This window comes from Protopterus annectens, chromosome 1.part2 (assembly GCF_019279795.1).
Source record: "Protopterus annectens isolate FY-2018-M chromosome 1.part2, PAN1.0, whole genome shotgun sequence".
NCBI classification, from domain to species: Eukaryota; Metazoa; Chordata; order Ceratodontiformes; family Protopteridae; genus Protopterus; species Protopterus annectens.
In genome coordinates, this window is record NC_056727.1 from 176,527,035 (window position 1) to 176,551,326 (window position 24,292).

Below are 24,292 nucleotides of genomic sequence, written 5' to 3' on the forward strand. Positions count from 1 at the left end.
CTGGCCTTTGTAAAGACCCTACTAACCTCCCTAGGGTACACAATCAATTAATAGAAATCCAAACAGGTGCCCACACAAAGGATAATATTCCTGGCAGCAAGTCTGGACACAGCATCCCAGATGGCATACCTTACTCCAGAGAAACAAATTTTCCTGACAGCCTACTTCTCTCAACTTGCCACCAGGCCCCAGCTAACTGCAAGGAAGATCCTGCAAGGTTCATGGCATCTTGCATACTATTCATGCCATATGCCAGACTACATATGAGGAAACTTCAGTGGTACCTAAAGAGCCTTTGGTGCCAACACTCTCAGGACACGGAAACTCTTCTACCTGTAATTCTTTGCCTCAGAAAAGATTTTCTTTGGTGGGTAACAGCATGCTCCCATAACAAGGGAATGCTTTTCTCCCCACCCCCTGCCACCCAGACCCTCACCACAGATGCATGAGACTATGCTTGGGGTGCCTACCTGGACGGCAGGTGCATACAGGGCCAATGGAGCCCACAGCAAATCCTTCTGCACATCAATCAAAAACAGATGATGGCTGTCCAGTACGCCTTGATAGCTTTCAAGCCCCTTCTCTCTCCAGGGGCTCTCCTGATCAAAACAGACACCACCACTATGATGTGGTACATCAACAAACAGGGAGGGACTCACTCCTACCCTTTATGCAGGCTGGCCATAACCCTTTGCACACAGCCTCGGCCATGCAACTACACCTTTTAGCACAATTCCTACCAGGCTTTCTCAATTCTCTGGCAGACCAATTAAGCGGAAATATTCTGGACCCACACGAGTGGCAACTCAAAAGAAGTACCTTCACCCTAATAACTCAGAAATGAGCAACCCCGAAGGTCGACCTCTGCCTCCCACACCAACCATCAGCTCAGCAATTTCTGCACCAGAGAGCATCACTGCATGGCTAGGAAAGTGGATGCCCTGTCCTTCCCCTGGGTCACTCTGTCAGTCTATGTCTTTCTTCCCCTCCCTTCCATCCCTAGGGTACTGCTCAAAATAAGAGAGGAAAAACCAAGGACCATTCCGATAGCTCCAGACTGGTCCCAACAGCACTAGTACCCCTTGCTGTGCACCCTCTCCCCCATGGCATCTTCCTCAGATTCCAAACCTCCTGACCCAGAGGGAAGGGGAATTCGTCCATCCCCAATTGCAGACTCTCAGTTTGGCAGCTTGGCTTATTCCCTAACCCCGAACCAATCTGCCAACCTCAGTAAACATGTTCTGGATGTTATCCGTGAGGCCAGATGTCCTAACACCAGAAAGTCTTATGCAGACAAATGGAAAATGTTCTGCACCTGGATCCAGGCTAAGGGAGCCAATACGGCACAGCCCTCCCTTCCTCTCATCCTGGATTACTTAGCTGACCTACTACACAATGGTCTCTCTTTCTCCTCTATAAAAAATCATGCCTTCTCTCTTGGAAAACAGCATTTCTTCTGGCCATCACTTCAGCCAGAAGAGTCTCTGAGCTGCAAGCACTCATGGCTGTGGAAGCCTTCATCATTTTCCATGCAGACAGGGTATCCCTCAGAACTAACCCATCCATCATGCCCAAAGTGGTTTCCAGTGTGGCTTTCAACCAATCCATTCATTTGCCCACCTTTTTTCCCCAATCCTCAGAACAAGGGGGAAAGGATTCTAAACTCTCTGGATGTACACAGACAGCTCAGATTCTATCTTGACAGGACTAAATTATTCAGAAAGTCTGATCAGTTGCTGGTCAGCTTTGCTACAGGGTCAGAAGGCAAAGCCATCTCCAAACAAACCATTTCAAAATGGATAGCAAACTGCATCCATTTCTGCTACAAACAGCATGGAAAGCCTCCCCCCCAAGGGGGTCAGGAACACACTCCACCAGAGCAGCCTCCACCTCTGCAGCCTTCCTCAGAGGAGTCCCCACCAGGGACATTTTGGAGGCTGCCACCTGGACATCTGTTCACACTTTTACCAGGCATTACCACCTGCTTCTGTTCTCCAAATCCAGGGCAGGGTTGGCCTCTCCAGTCTTACAGGGCATCCTAGCCAGCACATAGTTGCACTGACTGCCTCCACCCTTTTCCTAAGCTTTGGGAATAAACCCAAATGTGATGACTGCAACAGTGAAACACGAAGAACATGGTACAGTTGTGTACAGTTACCATAAATGTAGATGTTAGAGTGTATTCACTGTTGCAGTCCTAGTTTCCCTCCATCCGCCTTTCTTCTCTTTCTCATTTTATTACCTTTCTAACTTGTTGGTTCTCCTTAACTTACAAGGGAATTTTTGGTATTTATTTTCCACTGGTGGGGTTTTTGGGGGCTCCTGACAGGTTAGGGCAAGAAAAACTGATGTAATGGCATTGGCTGCCTTACTTTATACTACTGACGACCTGATGTCAGTCTTCAAGCGACAGCAACCGACGCAGAAATACTAAGCCTCTGGTATTCTGGCCGGCCAAGGGTTACCCTGGCAGGGATAACCCAAATGTGATGACTGCAACAATGAATACACTCGAACATCTATATTTATGGTAAGTGTACACAACTGTACTTTTGTCTTCTGAAGCCCCTTGCCAGGTGGAGTCAGTGTTTCTTAAGGCTTTCAGAACCAGCTCAGCTATGTCCCGGGTGGTGCTTCCAGTGGATAAAATGGTAGACCTCATTTCCCATCGGGCCTGGAAGGATCTGGATATGACAGAACCCATTCCTAGAAATCCAGACAAGTAGTTAGTTGCACCCAAAGATAGTGCCCATTAAAGGAGGGATCACCCAGTTGATGCTGTGGTGGTTGCCATGGCCACCAGAAATTAACTTGCTGGTGAAAGTTCTTTTGTCCATCCCCCAAACAGAGACTGTATGGCACTGGACAAATGTGGAAAGCAACATTTTGCTTCAGTGACCTTTGCTTTGCAGCAGCTGAATTGTCTGCCACATTTAATAATGTTTTGGAGGGATTTGATGAAAGAGCTTACCAAATCCCTCTGAGTCCTTGGCGGAGGAAAAAAAAGGCAGTCTCTTTGCAACTCGATACCTTTCATTCCTTGTTAGACTTGTCTGTGCTTCTGATTTTATATAGTACAGAATGTGTTTTGAGAGTGGCAGGTTCAGGCATTGTCATTAGGAGGCATGCCTGGATGCGTCTCTGCGGAGCCCTACAGGATGCTTTTCTTCAATGCACCATTTGATGGAACTCTTCTATTTGGACCCAAATTGAACAGATGCTTTGCAGGAGTGAACAGGATGGGAAAACCCTATCTGTCATATGGATATATTTTTCAACCCCCCTCACAGGACTTTCTCAAGACACCAGAAAGAGGATAGAAAGATGTGGTTCATGAAATTTCAAGGGTTCTCTCAGGACTCCTGTGGAGATAGATTCCTCCTCAGCAGAGGGGGGAACTCTAATAGCAGATGTCACCTATGCTGTGGGAGGTGCAAAAGCAAGGCTTCAGAGACCCCTTTACCAAGAAGCCTTTCATGCTCCCCTGAATGGTTGCCCGACTACTGCACTCTAGAGAAAGTCGGGGGTGCTTATCTCTGCATCTGTAAACCTGGATGTCCATCACCAAAGATAAATGGGTGCAAAGAATAATTACCAGAGGTTATTACATTCCTTTTTCCCTTCCCCCACCCATTCACCCATGAAAAATTCCAGATATACCAACCCATCAGAGGAAGGAAGCAACCTCAAAGATAGAAAAGCTTCTAAGAAAAAGAGTGCTCCAAGAGGTCACATCAGAACAATGAAAAGTAGGAACTTATTCAGGATTCTTTTTGGTGCCAAAGAACATGGGGGAATCTCAGGCCCATATTGGACTTAAGCCACTTAAACCAGTTTTTCAAGCACACCAAGTTCCGAATGGTCATGGATCAGTTCATTCCTCCTCTTTTGAGGAAGGATAATTTAACGTGCTCTTAGATCTCCAAGGTGCATTACTATCACAAAGATATGTCAGACAATCCAGGAGATACCTTCGCTTCTGGCTGGGAACCAACCATTTTCAGTTCAGTTCCCTGCCCTTCGATCACACCACAGCTCCCTGGATGTTCACCAAATGCATGGCAGTGGTTGCAGCTCACCTGAGATTGCTGGTATTCTGAGTGTTTCCATACTTGAATACAGGCTCCTCACAGCTCCCACCAGGCATCTGCTGACATAAACCAGGGACTATCTACTTCATTTATGTCTTCACCTGGTCATCACACTCAACTGTGACAAATATTACCTCCTTCCCACCCAAACCCTGGAGTATGTACAGGCTCATCTGGATGCAGTTTATCAAGTAGCTCAGCTTCCTCAGTCCAGTTTGCCCAAATTACAGCTTCAAGAGACAAATTTACTGTCTTTTCAGTGATCACCAGCCAAGCAGATCCTTCAGCTTCTGGAATCAGTAGCGGCCTCTGTAACCCTTCTAGCATTAGTGAGATATTACACAAGAGTACTACAGTGGACACTAGCAGTCCAATGGTCTATGAACTGACATCCCATGACGTCTCCCATTTGAGTCACAAAGACCTGCCGACAACACATATCCTGGTGGATCCACGCATCAGATGTTTTGCAGGGTCGCTGCTTTGTTCTTCCATTGCCGAAAGCCGTGGTCACCACGGAAGCTTCCCATTTGTAGTGGGGGTCATTACGTAGGACAGACAGTCCAAGGCATGTGGTCCCCCTTAGAGGCCAATCTTTACATCAGTGTCCTAGAGATGAAGGCAGTCCTCCTAGCACTGCAGGCATTTCAAGATATTCTTCCTCAAGGGATGATTGCTGTACAGGTGGAAAACATGTCAGTGGTCTGGTACACCAACAAACAGGGAGGAACCCGCTCTTACCCCTTTTGTCAGGAAGCAATGAGAGTGAGGCAGTGAGCGATCTCTTCCATCCTCTTTCTTTTAGCAATGCACATTCTGGGGAAATCCAGCATTTTAGCAGACATACTGAGCAGATCTATTCAAATGCCTCACAAGTGGTCTGTCAAGCCTTTAGTGGTGGAACAGGTTTTTCATCGGTGGGGACAAACATGCTGTGACCTTGTTTGCCTCTGTCCACAATTCCAAGTGCAGCAGTTTTTTTTTTCCCCTAATCCCTACAGAGAGTGAGTCACCAAGGGATGCTCTGATCCATGATTGGCCCCCCGGGCTTCTTTATGCTATCCTCCCACACCTTCCCAATCAAAGTTTTTACAGAAAACGTATCCGTGGAAGAGCAAGGTGATCCTTATTGCCCCTTTCTGGCCTCGACAAGTGTGATGCCTATTCCTCTGGCCTCATCCGATATTCCCTCCTTGGGTTGTGGATCCCTTCCCGGAGATCTGTCTCACTCCTCTGGGCTTTCTCACCCAGATATACAAGCCTCAGGTTGACCACATGGTTTTGGCACTTCCAATGATGGCTAGACTGTCCAGGCTTTCTTCCCAGGTTTTACACATCTTCACTTTTTCTCAAAAAGTCACTATTAGGAAGCAAAAGCAAGTGGAAATAATTTTCTCACTGGGCTAACAAGAAAAATCTTAACCCCTTATTGGTACCCATTTCAGAGGTTTTAGAATTTCTGGCTTCTGGTTTTCATAGTGAAGCAAGTTACTCTTCAAAGTGCAGCTAGCTGCACTCTCCAGTTTTCATGGTGGCAAAGATCATTTGTCATTGGCCTCCCTTAGGTTATGCAGGGTCTTGCTTAAAGGTACTTTTTTTTCTCAGGCCATCTATCAAAGACCCTACTCCTTATTGGGATTTGACACTTCTTCTCCTGGCCTTAACTCAGACTGTTATTGAACCCACAGCAAAGGATGATCTAATTTTTTTTATCCAGGAAAGCCATTTCCCTAGTTGCCATTGCATCTGCTAGAAGAGTTTTGGAACATTAGGTTTTATCTTGCCAGCCACCTTATATAATTTTTCATAAAGAACGGGTTTCCCTTTGCACCAACCCATCCTTTCTTCCAAACGTAGTTTCTGAATTTGCCCTTAACCAGTCCATTAATTTACCAGTGTTCTTGCCAAAATTCTGCAATAAAAGGAAATATATGTTTCATTTGTTGGATGTACACAGCTGAGGTTTTTATCTCCACAGAGCAAAACATTTCAAGGAATCAGACAAGTTTCTTTCATTCTTAAAAGCTAAGTTGGGACAGTCTGTGTCTAAAGTTACATTAGCATGATGGCTCACTGATTATATTTTTTATGTTTATGAACACAAGGGTTTGTCCTTACCAAGACAACCATGAACTCATTCCACATGGTCAGTGTCCACTTCTGCCTTCATATTCAGAACTTCTATAAGTGATATTTTTGCTGCCGATACCTGGTCCAATACTTACTTTCTGGGAAAAGGGCAGCATTTGGTTGTGCCATACTCTGGAATATCCTTCCATGAGAACACCTTGGGTTGATACTAGCTGGGAACTCTGTCCCAAAGATTGAGGAACAGATGAAAAAGGCAACATCAAATAAAAAAGTTATCTGCTACCATAACAATCATCTGTGTTGTTTGTTTTTGTCCTTCCTCAACCTACCCTCCCTCTTTCCACCTTCCATTGGAAGAATTAATTTTTATGGTCTCCTGGCAAGACCTGAAGGCATTTCCCTTTGGTTTGTCCCTCTCCTAGCTCCTTATATTTACCTGTCATGTTTCTAGACGTTTATGGGATTGTTTCCTTTCTATAAGTTAATACTTCTATGGGGCAAACGCGATCTGAGATAATCTGGGGGCTTGCGAGAGGAGTATGGGTAAGGGGAGGAGTGTGAGAAACAGATCCAAAGTCTGAGAACTGTCCAAAGTCGGATTTGAAACTCAAAGGTTGAGGAAGGATGAAAACAGACAACACAGATGCATCGTTATGGTGAGTACAAAACTTTTGTTTTTCAATCCTTAGGAAGGCAATTCAGTACTTTGCTGAAGTTAAAACAGTTGTGGACTAGGCTGTGGACAGCCACCAGCACTGTTGCTTGGACAGGGTAGAAAAAAAAATTGTTTTTGGAACCCGCTTGCAGGGAGATTTTCATGTACCAGAGCTGACAGCCACTGAATAAAACTTTCAAATGATTGTGTTCAAAGTGACGTTCTATGTCTCTATAGCTCCTGTTGTATATTGCTGTTTCCCTAATTTGACACTTTTTTTGACAGTTGTTTTTTTTGTATTTTATTTCCTAGGATTTGGAGCCTGTCCTTCCTTTATTCAGCAAGTACAAAGATGAGCTGGCTGCCATTGGTGAGGTAAGGTAATTAGAACTTGTTGACATAAGGTTTGTACATTGGTGTAGCTAATACTTACTGTCCCATCTGTAACATATTTGAGCCTGTACAGGAGAAGGAGGTGTGACCTATGAAAGCAGACAGGTCACACAGTCTGCCTGTACAGTAGTGCTTTTACATGACTAGAGTAGGAAAACCCATTTCCAGTATAGAAGATTCTGTAATAGCTGATTATGTTGTGTAGATTCCTAGTAGATCAGCATTGCAGGTATCTGTAACTGACCTTATGGCTTTATTTGCTTTTTACCTTTGAGCATTAAGAGTTGTGGTTGCACCCAAGCACTGACTCAGGACATGTATAACAGGCTGGGCACACAAGCAGCAGTCTTTACCTCCCCCACCCCATAAGATTTCATCATTGTTTTCATTGATGTTCATCATGTTTCACTGTTGCAGTCATGACTGTAGGGTTCTCCCCTGCCGGCAGGCAGCTCTCGGTCGGCCAGAATCCCAAAGTCTGGGTCCGGCGTCGGCTGTTCAACCATGCTCCCTGACGTCAGAGCGCCAGGAGTATAAAGCTGACAGCCGACGCCATCTTTTCCAGTCTTTCTTGCCGTGTGGTGATAGCAGTTCGCAAGTGCCGGTCGGCTGACTCCTGACGATTTTTCCTGATAAGCTTCAGTCCGAAGATTTTCTTCTCCACTCAAAGCTAAGTACCCCGTTGGGGAAACTTTTTTCTTGCTCCACTCCGATGTCAGAAAAAGTTAATAATTGTATTTCATGTGGGAAGCAAATACCTCTTAAGGATTTTCATTCTTACTGTATTCCTTGCTTAGGCCCTGACCACGACATAGCTAGTTGTCTGTTTTGTGCTAGATTCAATCAACGTACAATTAAGCGAAGGTACGATTTTGTTTTTCATTACTTCGGTAGGCGCTTTAACTACAAAATGTCGTCGGATACGGTTCCGGCTACCGGAGTTCACAAACGTCGCAAGGATAAAGACAGGCCTCCGAGGTCCAAATCTGATGATAGCGCACAAGCGGAGCCAGCTTCAGGTTGCAGCCCCTGTCGTCGGCCATTTCAGAACCGATGGCTGAAACGGACTCTCATGAGGAGCCAACCAGGCCTTTAAATATTTCTATTGCAGGACCTTCGGACAATGCTCCTTCGGATGGGTCCGGAGCCGCTGTGCAGGTACCAGCTTCCGAAGGGGTTTTCAGGCCTACTCAGCTTCTAATAAAGGCAAAGACTCCTTCTAAATCAAAGACTGCAACACAGGCCTCCTCTGAACCGGCTCCCAAGTCACAGAAACAGTTACTCAAGATGGCGGAGGCTTTACTTACTATGATTAGGGGTTCACATCCCCCTCCAGATAAAAGGCCAAGGCAGGATGTTTATTATGATTTCTCTGATCAGGCTTCTGTTTCCTCAGTTTCTTCTTCTGACCAGGAATATTCTTTCCCTCCTTATGAGGATTCTGATGCTGAGGAATCCATTCCTTCAGCTTCTCCCGCTGAGGATTTCTCTTTTGGGGAAACTTTGCATGAAATGAGGGAACATTTCCACTGGGAAGGACAGGAGTATTCGGAATCTAAGAAAAGACTGAGGGATTTTATTCTTCTTCCCCAACATAGACCCCTGGCTATTCCTCCTGTTTTGGATATTGTGGATGATGCCTTTTCGGAGGCTAACTTAACCCCAGACTCTTTTCCTCCTGCTCCTGTTAAGCCTGATAGATATTACAGGGTTCCTGATTCCCACCAGTTTTTATACAAGAACCCTTCTGCTGACCCTGAAACCATTTCTCAGGGTCCTAAGGGAGTTAAGGCCGCTTCTGCCAAAAATCCCATTCCTACTGAAAAGGATTCTCGATCCTTAGAAAGATGGGGCAAAAAGGTATACACTTCTGCTACTTTGTCCATTAGGGCTTTAAACTGTCAGTTTCATATGCTGAAATACCAGCAATTTCTTTTGTCTGTTTTAAAACAGAATCTTTCTTCCATTTCTGCCTGTGCAGATGATAAGGAATTACATGACTTATTGCATGCCACTGAACAAGATGGGAAGCATGGTTTACACTGTGGATTTGATGCCTTGGAGGCTTCTTGTAGGGCTGCGGCCTCTGGCACAGTCATTAGAAGGCATGCATGGCTAAGGGAACAAAATTTGCCTGAACAAGTAAAGGCTAAATTGTTGGATGCTCCTGTTCAGCATAATGTTTTGTTTGGATCAAAAGCTGAAGAGGTGATTAAAAAGATGGAGGATAAGGTGAAATCCATGCAAACAGTTAAAGATTTCTTACAAGTACAGTCACCTCGATTTAGCAGGAATTGGCCTTCAAAAAATTGGTCCTTTCCCACTTCAGACAGGCCTCAGAGGGGTAGATATAGATGCTCCAGAGGAAGGCCTCAAACTCAAGCTTCTTATAGACCAAGACAGTGGACTGCTTCCACCCCTAGGGGAGGAGAGGACAGGTCACAAACTCAAAGGAAACAAACTCAATGACTCCCTCTGTTGGACTACAGGAACTTCTTGCCTGGAAGCCCCTCTCGGAGGAAAACTCTCTCTTTTTTATCAAAATTGGACTCAAATAACCCAAGACAAGTGGGTTTTGGATGTGGTTTTAAGAGGTTACAAATTCCATTTTCATACCTTGCCAAGGCCAAGCGGATGGCCAGACCTTCCAAAACATCAATGGACGGAGGCCTTAAACCAGGTGGAAGCTCTTTTGGCTATGAATGCCATAGAATTGGTTCCACTTTCAGAGATGGGAAAAGGTTTTTACTCAAGGCTCTTTCTAGTCCCAAGGAAGCAAAACTCATGGAGACCCATTCTGGATCTGTTGGTCTTGAACACCTTTCTAGAGATTCCAAAATTCAAGATGCTTACTCTACAGCAGCTACTTCCAATGCTGTCCAAAGATGCATGGATGGTAACTTTGGATTTAAAGGAGGCATATTTACACATTCCCATCAGGCAGGATTGCAGAAAATACCTCAGGTTCAAGGCCGGATCGAGGCACTTTCAATTCTCTGCGCTGCCCTTTGGATTGTCTACTGCGCTCAGGGTCTTCACCAAATGCCTGGCTCCAGTAGTAGCTTACTGCAGACTCAAGGGAATTCAAATTTACCCTTATCTGGATGATTGTCTAATTCAGGCAGACAGCAAGGATGTCTTACTCCAGCATCTAGAATTTGTACAGAACCTCCTCAAGTTCCTGGGATTCTCTGTAAACATAAAAAAGTCAAATTTGACACCATCACAACAGATAACTTTTCTGGATGCTCTTCTAAACACCACAACCCAGATGGCATTTCTGACATCTGAAAAACAATTACAGCTGTCTTCAACTTTGAAAACCTTGGCAACTTTAACTCAACTATCTGCAAGGAAATTCTTGCAGGCTTTGGGTTACATGGCCTCCTGCATCCTTCTCGTACCATATGCAAGACTACACATGAGGAAAATACAGTGGTACCTAAAAAGAGTATGGTCTCAGCATTGCCACAGTTTAGACATTCTGATCTCCGTCCTTCCTTGCCTTCAAAAGGAATTTCTTTGGTGGTCCAGGGCATGTGTTCTAAACAAAGGGAAACCCTTCCGTCTGCCTCCTGCCGCTCAGATTCTAACCACGGACGCCTCGGATTATGCTTGGGGAGTCCATTTTCAGGGCAACTGTCTGCAGGGCCTTTGGACAAAAGATCAGAAGCACCTGCATATCAATTTAAAGGAAATGTTAGCCATTCAGAAAGCTCTATTGGCCTTCAGGAATCTTTTACAACCAGGACAACTACTACTACGGACAGACAACACCACAGTTATGTGGTACATAAACAAGCAAGGGTGATCTCATTCCTACCCCCTTTGCAGACTAGCCATGGATCTATGGAACACAGCTCTAGCTTGCAATCTGGATCTTCAAGCTCAGTTTCTACCAGAGAATCAAAACTTCCTGGCAGACAGTCTGAGCAGAAACCTTTCGGATCCACACGAATGGATGCTGGACACCAAAATATTCAGGATGATAACAGCAGTCTGGGGATGTCCTCGCATAGACCTCTTTGCATCCCATCTCAATCATCAACTACAGAATTTTTGCACCAGGACTTTCCACAGAGAAGCTTGGAAAGTGGATGCCCTGTCACTCAGTTGGAGGAACCTCTCGGGATATGCCTTTCCGCCTCTTCCTCGGGTCTTATTGAAGATAAAACAGGACAAGCCCAAGATGATAATCTTGCTGGCTCCAAATTGGCCTCGGCAGTTTTGGTATCCAACTCTAAAAAACCTATGCCTGGAGCCCCCTTGGTTTTACCTCAGTCTCCGAACCTTCTGTCCCAACATCAGGGTCGGGTTCTACACTCTCATGCCAGAACTCTCAGCCTGGCTGCCTGGTTAATCCAGGGCCTTTGATTTCTTCTTCCCTACCCAAGCAGGTTATGGATGTCATTTTAGAAGCCAGACGTCCTAGCACTAGAAAATCTTATGCAGCTAAATGGAGAAGATTTTGTTCCTGGATGCAGGCTGAGGATTCTGATCCTCTTCTTCCTAACATTACTTTAATTTTACTTTACTTGACAGATCTCTTACATAAGGGTCTCTCTTTCTCTTCCATTAAGATACATGCCTCTGCTATTTCTGCTCATTATAATACAGACCCTCCCATCTTTTCCCACCAGCTCATGAGACAGTTTCTCAGAGGAGCTAAGAACTTAAGACCTCCTAGATCTCCTCCCATTCCTGCTTGGGATCTCAACTATGTTTTGGAAAAACTAACCTTGCCTCCTTTTGAGCCTGCTGCCTCTTCTGACATCAAGTTTTTATCCTGGAAGACAGCTATCTTGTTAGCCCTAACCTCTGCCAGGAGAGTTTCAGAGTTACAAGCTCTTATGGCTGTGGAACCTTATATTATTTTTCATCAAGACAGGGTATCTTTGTGGACTAATCCTACCTTCACGCCTAAGGTGGTCTCCAAAGTGGCTTTAAATCAAACTATCCACTTGCCAACCTTTTTCCCCACTCCTCAAAATAAAGGGGAAAGGATCTTACATTCCTTGGATGTACACAGACAACTACGTTTTTACCTGGACAGAACCAAGGACATCAGAAAATCAGAACAATTGTTTGTTTCTTATGCTTCAAGCTCCCAAGGTAAAGCCATTTCAAAACAGACCATTTCTAAATGGATTACTCATGGAATCAGATTTTGTTATTCACACCATGGAAAGCAAATCCCAGGGAGTATACGGACTCATTCCACCAGAGCTGCTGCCACTTCTGCGGCCTTCCTCAGGGGAGTTCCTACCAAAAACATTTTGGAAGCTGCAACTTGGAGTTCAGTGCATACTTTTTCTAAGCACTATAATCTACCTCTCTACTCTAAGTCTAGGGCAGGCTTTGCCTCTGCAGTCTTGCAGGGCCTTTTAGCCGCCCCTTCTTCTTTTTGACCATCTCCCTTTCTCTCAGCTTTGGGATTCTACCCTACAGTCATGACTGCAACAGTGAAACACGATGAACATAGTACAGTTGTGTACACCTACCATAAATGTAGATGTTTGAGTGTCTTCACTGTTGCAGTCTGGGTTTCCCTCCCTCCTGTCCCCTCTTATTTTTACTTTTGTGTGGTTCCTTTTTTCACCATTCTTCTGAGGTGTATTTGCAAAGGTTATGGGACCTTGTTCATTTTGGGACTCCTGACATCTGGGGCAAGAAAAACTGGAGAAGATGGCGTCGGCTGTCAGCTTTGTACTCCTGGCGCTCTGATGTCAGGGAGCATGGTTGAACAGTCGACGCCGGACCCAGACTTTGGGATTCTGGCCGACCGAGGGCTGCCTGCCGGCAGGGGAGAACCCTACAGTCATGACTGCAACAGTAAAGACACTCGAACATCTACATTTATGGTAGGTGTACACAACTGTACTTTGTGCATAGCCGGTTTTAGACATCAGCGAACCCTGCAGTCGCTGGGGGCCCCCAACCACAGCAGTTTATCTTAAATTGATATTTTGTATCACGTCTGTCAAACCAACAAACGTTAGTACAGCAATCCTAAATACTTACTAAACCAGGTGGGTAATAACTCTTATTTATATCTTTTTCAAAATTAAAATTCAAAGATATTCTGGCTACAGTAACAGTGTTTTATCAAATAACAGGCTTCACAATTCCATTAAATATTTTACCACTGACATTGTGCCCCTAGCTTAGATAAATCCTACTGGTGGACACTGTTTCCACTAAAATTAACAACACAGCCTGCTTTAGGTACTTGCAATACCCGTGGCTACAGGGCTCCCCTTAAACATACTTGACTGTGTAGGTGCCCCACAAAAGCTGCTGCTGGTTGAGGAAAAATGAGGAGAAAAAATATACTGATTTCCTGATCATGCACTTTTACCTTAACAGGGCTGTGATATGACCCATTCAAGATAAAGCTGATAAACATGAGAAAAGTAAGCACTAGACAGACCAGCAAGCAGCCAGAAGTGGCTGATCTCAGTGCACACCTTGGATTTTAAGAAGAGCTGAAGCTTCCAATCTTTAAGAATGGTTTTCTTTTTCAGGGAGTTTTATAAATACTGGCAGAACACCAGATACTATAAAATTCAAGTTTGTTGCTAAATAGTTGTGTGCAGTGGCAAAAATAATTGCAGAATAAAGGCTCAAAATCAGGAACATGTTTTAAGCATTACTCGAATTCACTTAAAAAGTTAATATAATAACACCTTTTGAATATGCATTTTTGGACAATAAGAAGTGTAAAACTCTGATGTCTGAATTTACTGACTGTCTCTAATCCTGAATGATTTACCAGCAAATCAAACTTTTTATGAAAAGAGCAAAATTATGAGGCAAAATCAGGACAGGTCTCTGAAATCAGACAAAGTTACAGGTATGCATTACTCCTCAATGAGGCAAAAAAGTGACTTATCTCTGCTGCTGTTTGACGACTGCTAAACAGCAGTCACTGATCTGGTGTAGCAGTACCAGTGTTGCACAATGTATTGCTATTTTCTGAAACAAGTACAAAGCTACTACTGATATGCCTTGTGTGTCTGTGTGTGTGTGTGTGTGTGTGTGTGAGTGTGTGTAAAAAATATCACTGATTTTTATGTGTGCACACGCCTAGTAATGCTAGGACGCACATTATTCTTCTGCGTATCAGTAAAAAATGCAGCTACAAGTAATTATATTTCAAGGCATAAAATATAATCTGATATTGTTAATCCTCGTTGATTCCTTACGTGTTGGTATCGGTTACGACCTCGGAACCAAGCCGGCCATCTTCCAAGCTCGCGTCAGCTACAAACTGTCTAACTAAAAATCTTACTCAGAATTCCCCTCTCCCTGTTACCTCAGATTTCGTTTGCCGCATTGCCATTCAGTCGTGTCAAGCTACTTCTCTTAAGCTAAGTACAGTATTTTTCGTCATATTAATCTAAAACAACTTTTTCTCACTGAAAAGTTACTAGATAGTTTTCTCTTACCTTATCACTTTTAGCGACTATCCCTTCTTGAGTCTCTTCAATCCCCTTCCTTCTCTTTACCGCGAGGTAATTTTTTTTTTTTGCCATTGTTGGTAAACCCCTTTCCTCCTTACCTTCGGGTATTTCTTGTACCATTGCTGGTATTTTTTCTGGATTTCCTTCTTTCCTAACATGGCAGATAAAAAAGGTAGTCCAGGATTTAAGAGATGTTCAGATTGTGGCCATAAATTACCTACTTCAGATGCACATTCCCTCTGTGTCTGTTGCTTGGGTGTGCCTCATTTAACAGTTGACCCGCCCTGTGGGATTTGTAAGAATTTCTCTAACAGGACGTTGATCGAGAGGAAAAATAAATTGTTATTGAAGGAGCTACTTAGAGCTCCCTTTTCAGAGGCTATATATGGGTCGGAGGCTTCAACCCCTCCAAGATCCCATAAGAAAAAGAGTGATGAACATGTAAAGGCCAAGTCTCTTCCTTCGTCCCCAGCTGGGGACTCCCACCAACCAAGACCCAAGAAAGCTAAGCTTTCCACTTCGGATTTGGCTTCTTCGGCTCCAGTGCTTTCGGTGCCTAGACCTTCAGCACCGAGGCCATCAGCGCCACCTGCGACTTCGGCACTGACTAGCGTGCCCTTTACCGTATCGGTATCGAGGGGCTCCTCAGTTCAGACTTCTCCACTGGCACCGACTATCCAGTCGATGCAGACTGTTACAACATCGGCTCCGACAACTTACCCGGCACCGACTATCCTCTCAGCACCGACAATTCAGTTATCGGCACCAATTTTTTCGGTTCCAGCCTTAAAGCAGACAGCCACTTCGGCACCGACCTTATCATCGGTGCAGACCATGACTTCGGCACCGATGATTTCCTCAGTGCGGACACCTGTAGTTCAGTCCATTTCTGCCCCGTTGTTTTCAGTGCAGACCTGCGAGGTGGGCACCAAGCTTGCTCCATCTTTCGATAGACCTGACTCCCCCTCAGCTGTGTCCGTGAAATCCACTAGAAGCCTCTCTGAACACGACGTGTTGCGTCTTGTGGATCAAGTGCTTTTGGCCAGCGGTATCCCGCTCCCCCCCCCCCCAGGACCTATCCTTCCATGGGAGGTGATCACCCTTTGCCAAAGACCCCTACTTATTCTCCTCCTTCATTGCCTTCGAAGCCACTTGATATAGCACAGTCTTCCCCCTCTATGGTTCCCTTTATAGACTTCACTAAGGAACCACAGTTGCCTTCGTGGCAGGAGAGTTTTGCTACAACCCAGGATGTCAGCTGTGGCGTACGTAATTTGGTGTTTCACAGCCATCCAGGGACTCCCGAGTTGGCAGGCTGAGCCACTTAGGGGAGGGGTGACCCGTGTCCTGGACACTCACCACTCTTCAGGTGGACCTGCCTTCCAGCTAATGGAGAAGGCTATGGCGTCGGCTGGTGATCCTGTGCTATCAATCCCCCTGCCCTCCTCTGGACTGCAATGTACACAAGTCGCTCCTGGCAGACACCGAGCGCAAGGGCCTCAGGATATACTCCCACAGGAAACCCCTTTTGCGCTATCTTCCCCAGCTTTTCCCTCTGAGGAAATTCATCAAAAAAGCTTGTGCAAGAGGAAGCACATGGACTCCATAGAGGAGTCCCTTACCGAAGACATAGACTTTGATGATGGTCCCCTCACTCACCCTCTGAGGCATCCTTTGGTGATATTCTCGAAATTCTTAAACAGAGAGGTGACTGGCAGCCCTCAATCCCGACCTCTGAAGAGTCTGTGTTCCTGCAGGCTTTTTGTGCCCGGCCCCCTACCTCCTGGGTTACTCCACCTGCCGACGAACTGGTCCGGCGCGTCGTGCAGCGTACGTAGAAGGCTCCTGACACTGTTGAGGGCATTCCCCAGAGGCCAGATAAAATTTTTTCCCCTCCTGCTACTGACCCTCATTGGTCCAAAGGTCTTCCTGTAGATGCTTTGGTGGTGGCAGCCGCAACTAAGAAGGACCTGGTGGAAGAAGAAAGCCAGACTGTCTATCCACCCAACAAAGAGTCCCGGGCTCTGGACAGAATAGGGAAGCACACTTTTGCATCAGCAATCTTTGCAATCAGGTCCCTGAACTATATGGCACACTTTACTAGGCTTCAGAGAGATTTAATTTCTGAGCTCTCTGAAACTTTGGCTGGTGCCATGTCTGATGAGGTCCGTGTCAAAGTGGCCTCTTAGCTGGCCACCATTGAATCGATATCTAACTCCTCCATGCGCCAGATTTCTCACGCATCAGAAGGAGCAGCTAGAGCGGTGAGTTCAGGCATTGTTCTGAGACGACACACCTGGATGCACTTATGTAATTTCACGGAACCCTTCAAGGCTTCCTTTCTCAATGCTCCCATCGAAGCCTCTTCATTGTTTGGACCCAAGATTAAAAGCACACTGGCCAGATGTGAATAGGACGGTAAGACCCTTTCTGCCGTGGGTGTCCGTTATTCTTCCCTTCAACGGGCTTTCTCCAGAAACTAGAAGAGTGGGAAGATATGGTACAAAAAGTCTCAGGGTCTTTCCGTGACACACAGGCCGAGCTCTTCCCTAGAGGCAGAGGGGGAAACTCACATGGAAGACGCCCTTTTCGGGGCAGAGGGGGTCCGCGTAACCAGGGTTCCAAAGACTCTTTTCCTGGCCAATGCTACCAGCGCTCCTGAAGAGCGGCCCAACTGCTTTCCTCTGGAGGTGGTTGGGGGTTGTTTCCCTTTGTACCCTTCTGCCTGGCTAACCATCAGCACCGATTCTTGGGTACAAAAGATAATAACCAGAGGTTATCATATTCCCTTCGATCTTTGTCTTGCCCCGCCCCAACAAACGTACCCGACATTCCACCCAGTCAAAGGGAAGAAGCAGCATTAGAGATATCAAAGCTGCTAAGAAAAAGAGTCATCCAAATAGTCCCTCCAGACCAGATAGGATCCGGATTCTACTCAAGATTATTTTTGGTGCCAAAGAAAACCGGGGACTGGAGACCAATTTTGGATCTCAGTGTATTGAACAAGTTTGTAAGAGTACAAAAATTCTGGATGGTCACAATACAGTCTATCCTCCCGCTTTTGGAGAAAGACAATTGGATGTGCTCGATAGATCTTCAAGATGCGTACTACCACATAAAAGTGGACAGGCCATCAAGAAGATTTCTGCGCTTCCATGCGGGAGCCAGTCACTACAAGTTCAGAGTACTGCCCTTTGGACTCTCTACAGCCCCCAGAGTGTTCACAAAGTGCATGGCAGTCGTCACAGCTCACTTGCGACTACAGGGATTCCGGGTGTTTCCATACCTAAACGACTGGCTCATCTCCGCCCCCACCAGACATCTATTGGAAGAAGCCCTGACATACTCTCTCCTTGCTGCAGAAAGGCTAGGCATAACCATAAACTGGCAAAAATCCAGTCTCATCCTATCTTAGTCCACAGAATTCATAGGGGTCAACTCAGTTGCAAAGAATTGCAGAGCATCCATTCCAGAGCACAGAATTCTAAGGATAAAGCAACAATTGATCCTAATCCTTTTGAGGGAGAAATCCACAGCTCACTCTGTCCTACAGCTGTTGGGTTCCATGGCAGCCTCCATCACCATTGTCCCCCTGGCCAGGTTTCACATGAGGCTTCTACAATGGCTACTGCTCACTCAATGGCATCCTTTTCAGTATCCTCTTTCAGCTAAGATTCGGGTAACTCACAGGTGCAGACAGGATTTAAATTGGTGGATGGCCCACAACCCCTCACAATGGTCTCGCCTCTTCTCCCCCCAACAGCCCAAGGCTACAGTGACCACGGATGCCTCCCTGATGGAGTGGGGGGCTATGTCAGGGACACACAGTCCAAGGTACTTGGTCCGAATTGGAGGCCCATCTGCATATAAATGTTCTAGAGCTGAGGGCGGTGCTTCTGGCTTTGCAAGCATTTCATCCCCTGCTGACGTCTGGGACTGTTGCGATACAATCAGACAACATGGCGGTGGTCTGATACATCAACAAACAGGGCGGAACCAGCTCTTACCCACTCTGTTGAGAGGTCATGAGGATATGGCAGTGGGTGATGGCTACCAACCGTTTTCTTCTAGCAACTCACATTGCCGGGAGCTCCAACGTGATAGCAGACTCAGCAGGTGCATTCTACAACCTCACGAGTGGTCCCTGAATCCCTTGATAGCGGCGGAGATCTTCAACCACTGGAGCCTTCCTTGCTGCGACCTCTGTGTCCCCGACCAACTACAAATGCAGCAACTTCTTTGCCCTGATTCCCCCTCCCGGACAGTCACCCAGGGACGCTCTAGTCCACTATTGGCCCTCGGATCTACTTTATGCATTTCCACCTCTCCCCCTCATTCCCCAGTTTCTGAAGAAAGCCCGCCGGTTGAAGAGCAATGCGATCCTCATAGCACCATATTGGCCTCGTCAGATTTGGTTCCCCTTCCTTTGGCCTTACCTGCTAGATCAACCGTGGATTCTCCATCCAACCCCGGGGTTGATCTCCCATCCGCAGAATCTGATTCACCCCACCTTGGACAGCCTGAAGCTCACAACTTGGCTCCTCCAATTCCCTTGATTGCGAGGCAGAATGATCTTTCTTTGCCAGTACGTGACTTCTTATTGCATCTCATAAGTCTTCCACCAGAATTACTTATCTAAGCAAGTGGAAAAGATTTACCTTTTAGCTGAAAGAAAAGCAGGTAAATCCCTTTTCAGCTCCAGTGTCGATAGTACTGGAGTATCTAGCCAACCTTTTTCGATCCGGTCTGTTGGCCTGTACCATTAGAGTTCATTTGGCTGCAATATCTAATTTCCATGATGATGTCCAAGACTCCTCTCTTATGTCACACAAATTATGCAAGACCTTCTTAAAAGGTGTGAATCATCTAAAACCCCCTTTTAGAGAACCTATTCAACCATGGGACCTGTCATTAGTCCTACAAGCTTTGACAATGCCACCTTTCGAACCAGCTTCTTCTTGCGACCTCAAATACCTGTCATGGAAAACCTTGATGTTCATCGTGCATACAGCTGCAGTAATCACAGATGGGTTTTCAGCCGTCAGGCGGTCCCTCGGTCGGCCGAATTCCAAAGTCTTGGTCCGGCGTCGGTTGTCGTCGCTTACTCTTCTGACGTCAGGAAGGCCAGAGTATATAAGACACAGCCGACGCCATGTTCTTCAGTCTTTTTTGCCACGCGGTGCCCGAAGCAGAAGCAGTTCGCAAGTGCCGGTCGACCAGCTCCTGAATTACGAAAAATATTTGGAACCGAAGTCTTCATTAAAGCTAAGTACCCCGTTGGGGAATCTTTTCTTGCCTCAGACCGATGTCAGAAAAAGTTAATAATTGTATTTCTTGTGGGAAGCAAATACCGCATAAGGATTTCCATTCCCTTTGCATACCTTGTTTGGGCCCAGACCACGACGTCTCGGGCTGTCGCTTTTGCGCTACCTTCAATAAACGCACTATCAAGCGTTGGGAGGAGTTCGCCCAACACTTTTTTGGTAAAGCATTTGACTATAAAATGTCGTCGGACACTCCGACTACCGTTTTATCCAAAAAACGCAAGGAAAAGGACCGACAGGCGAGGCCCGCGGTCTCCACCGACACCACGCCGAAACAGGCTCCACGTGGTCCGGTTCTCAGTGAGACGCCTTTGCAGTCCCTGACTACCGACGACACTCCTTCGGCGGTGTCTTCTGTACCCGAGACCGCTGGTTCATCGGCCCTTTCCCAGACTACAACTGAAGCCCCAGCTTATGTCGAGCCTACTAATGTGGACAGATCTACATCCACCCATGGTGTATTTAGGCCTTCATCCTCTTTTTCTATTAAGGCCTTTACTAAATCCAAAGCAGCCAGGCATCACACTAGGCCTGCTACACAAGGCCCATCTCCTGGACCCATGCCTAAGAAACATATGCTTAAAATGGCTGAGGATCTAATAACTCTTATCAGAGGTTCTCAGCCCCCTCCTGACAAGAGACCCAGAGTGGAGGAAGAATCCCCCTCTTCTGACCAGGGATCCATTTTATCAGAGCATTCTGATGCTGAGGAACACTCTTATTCCCCTTTTGAGGATTCGGATGCAGAGCAGTCTATTCCTTCTGTATCCCCCCCTGAGGATTTTTCTTTTGGGGAAACCTTGCACACCTTGAGGGAACACTTCCATTGGGAAGGCCAAGACTTTTCAGACTCCAAGAAAAGGCTTAGGGAATTTCTTTGGTTACCTCAGCACAGACCTCTGGCTATTCCCCCTGTTTTGGAGGTACTGGATGATGTCTATTCGGAGGCTTGTTTTAATCCTGATTCACTGCCTCCTGCACCAGTTAAGCCTGATAGATATTACAGAGTACCCAGTTCTCACCAATTTCTCTACAAAGGCCATAATGCTGACCCTGAAACCATTTCACAAGGCCCTAAGGGAATAAAGGCCTCCACTGCCAAGAATCCACTTCCTGCTGAAAGGGAATCTAGATCTCTAGAAAGGTGGGGTAAGAAGGTTTATACCTCGGCCACCCTAGCCATGAGGGCCTTAAACTGCCAGTTTCATATGATTAAATATCAACAGTTCCTGTTATCACAATTAAAAACAAAATGTCTCAACCTGAACAACCAGATTTAAAAGAGTTACAGGATATGATGCATAGTGCAGAACAAGTGGGTAAACACACTTTACAATGTGGTTATGATGCCCTAGAGGCCTCCAGTAGAGCGGCCGCTACAGGATCAGTCATTCGCAGACATGCCTGGCTTAGGGAACAAAATCTGCCTGATCATGTGAAAGCAAAACTTCTTGATGCACCTTTACAAAAGGATGTTCTTTTTGGTACTAATGCTGAGGATATATTACGAAAATGGAAGAGAAAGCCAAATCTATGCAAACTGTCAAAGCTTTCTTACAGGTCCAGCCACCACGATTTAGCAGGAATTGGCCATCAAAAAACTGGTCCTTTCCAGCCACTGACAAGCCCCAAAGAGGCAGATACAGACGCGGAAGGGGCAGAGGGCAATCACAAGGGTCATATAGAGGCAGACAATGGCAATCTCCAGCACCAAGAGGTGGTGAAGACAGTGCACAACAATACAGGAAGCAAACTCAATGACTCCCTCATTTCCATGCCAAGCAAGTTTCAGCTGGCAGCACCTTTGGGAGGGAAACTAGCATTATTTGCAAACAATTGGCATATTGTCACAACAGACAAATGGATACCGGACATTATAAACAGAGGCTACAAATTTCAATTTCACACTCTTCCAAAAATGAGAGGCATGACAAACCTACCACAAAATCAAAGGGTAGAAGCACAACTGCAAATTTCAAAGCTCCTAAACATGAGGGCTATACAAAAGGTACCTACGCACCAACAAGGTCAAGGTTTTTATTCAAGACTTTTCCTGGTACCAAGAAAAGGAACCGACTGGAGACCCATTCTGGACTTATCCATCCTAAACACATTTCTACTCGTACCAAAATTCAAGATGCTCACATTACAGCAACTTCTTCCCATGCTGGGCAAGGAGTTTTGGCTGGTAACATTGGACCTCAAGGAGGCATACCTGCATGTCCCAATCAGACAAAGCTGCTGAAGATACCTCAGATTTCTTGCAGGTTCAATCCACTATCAATTCTCTGCATTGCCCTTTGGCTTATCTACTGCGCCCAGAGTATTCACCAAGTGCCTGGCATCAGTGATTGCTTACTGCAGACTTCAAGGGATACAAATTTACCCCTATCTGGACGACTGCCTGATCCAAGCGGACAGCAAACATATACTACTGGAACATCTGGCATATGTGACACGGTTACTGCTTTCTCTGGGATACACCATCAACAAGGAGAAATCAAAGCTAACACCTTCTCAGAAAATAACCTTCCTGGGTGCCAGCCTGGACACAAACACCCAGATGGCATACCTTACGCCAGAAAAACAAGGGCAATTATCTCAGTACTTCAAAATACTAGCAAAAAGTACCAGGCTTACTGCAAGGAAAATCCTGCAGGCTCTGGAATTCATGGCATCTTGCATTCTTCTAATCCCATGTGCAAAGCTGCATATGAGGAAACTTCAATGGTACCTAAAAAATCTATGGTCTCAACACAGTCACAGCTTGGAAGCAATTATTCCAATAATTCCCTGTCTACAAAAGGAATTCCTATGGTGGGCCCAAGCATGTCAAGTAAACACAGGCCTCCCATTCTGCAAGCCTCAAGCAAAACAAGTCATAACCACAGACGCCTCAGATTACGCCTGGGGGGCGCACATGAAGGACAGGTGCATTCAGGGCAGATGGCCCCAAAAGGAAAAGCACCTTCACATCAATCAAAAAGAAATGCTGGCAGTAATAAATGCAATTACAGCGTTCAAGGACTTCCTGCATCCAGGACAATTGCTCATAAGAACAGACAACACCACAGTAATGTGGTACATAAACAAACAGGGGGGAACTCACTCATACCCCTTGTGCAGACTAGCCATGACTCTTTGGAACTTGGCTCTGGAAAGACAAATCGAACTTCAAGCACAGTACTTGCCAGGGATGGAAAACACACTGGCAGACACTCTGAGCAGAAATATGACAGATCCACACGAATGGAAGCTACATCCACAGGTGTTTACGGAGATAGTCCAAGCGTGGGGGAGGCCAGATATAGATCTTTTTGCCTCCCACAGAAACCATCAATTGAAAAGGTTTTGTTCAAGGACCTTCCATCCAAAGGCCTGGAAAGTGGACGCCCTTTCCTTCAGTTGGACAACATGGACAGTTTATGCATTCCCACCTCTGCCTCTTCTGTCCAAGGTACTTTTGAAAGCAAGAACAGACAAACCGAGGATGATACTGATTGCTCCAGACTGGCCGAGGCAACACTGGTATCCACTCCTGAGGAGCCTAACACATACTCCTCCCTGGTCCCTGCCTCTAATACCTCTTCTGCTGACGCAGAACAACTTCAAAACCCTTCACAGCCAGCTGAAAACACTCAACCTCGCTGCATGGAAAATTCCTTAACACCACATCAAACTCTACTCTCCAAGGAGGTGCAGGATGTCATTTTGGAGGCCAGAAGACCATCTACTAGAAAAGCTTACTCCGCAAAATGGAAGCGCTTTTGCTGTTGGAATGAGAAAAGAGGGCAGGACCCTAGAAAATTGAACTTGCCTCAGGTTTTACAGTACCTAGCTGAACTACTGAGCAGTGGACTTTCATTTTCCTCAATCAAAATACACGCCTCAGCAATTTCTGCAGAATTCAACACGGATCCTCCTTTATTCTCACACCCACTCTTACGACAGTTCCTCAGAGGGGCTAAGAATATAAGACCTCCAAGGAAACAACCAATACCAGCCTGGGACCTTAATTACATACTAGAAAAATTAACATTGCCTCCCTTTGAACCTGCTGCTTCAACAGATCTACAATATTTGTCCTGGAAAACAGCTTTCCTTCTGGCCATCACTTCATCTCGTAGAGTTTCTGAACTACAGGCCCTCATGGTGGTGCAGCCCTTCCTCATCTTCCATCAGGACAGGGTTTCCCTTCGTACCAACCCTTCTTTTATGCCTAAAGTGGTATCTAGGGTAGCCTTAAACCAAGCCATACACCTTCCTACCTTTTAT

The 24,292-nt window shown here is 45.9% G+C and overlaps 1 protein-coding gene across 1 annotated transcript in view; it reads left to right on the top strand.

Moving 5' to 3' along the window:
* The window catches only part of LOC122788408 (putative deoxyribonuclease tatdn3), a 546,534-nt gene that overhangs the window by 258,989 nt on the left and 263,253 nt on the right, over positions 1 to 24,292 (top strand). The window contains exon 5 of the mRNA XM_044055482.1: positions 7,150 to 7,212. Within this exon, the coding sequence (XP_043911417.1) occupies positions 7,150 to 7,212 (63 nt within the window). The remainder of the gene's footprint in view (positions 1 to 7,149; positions 7,213 to 24,292) is intronic.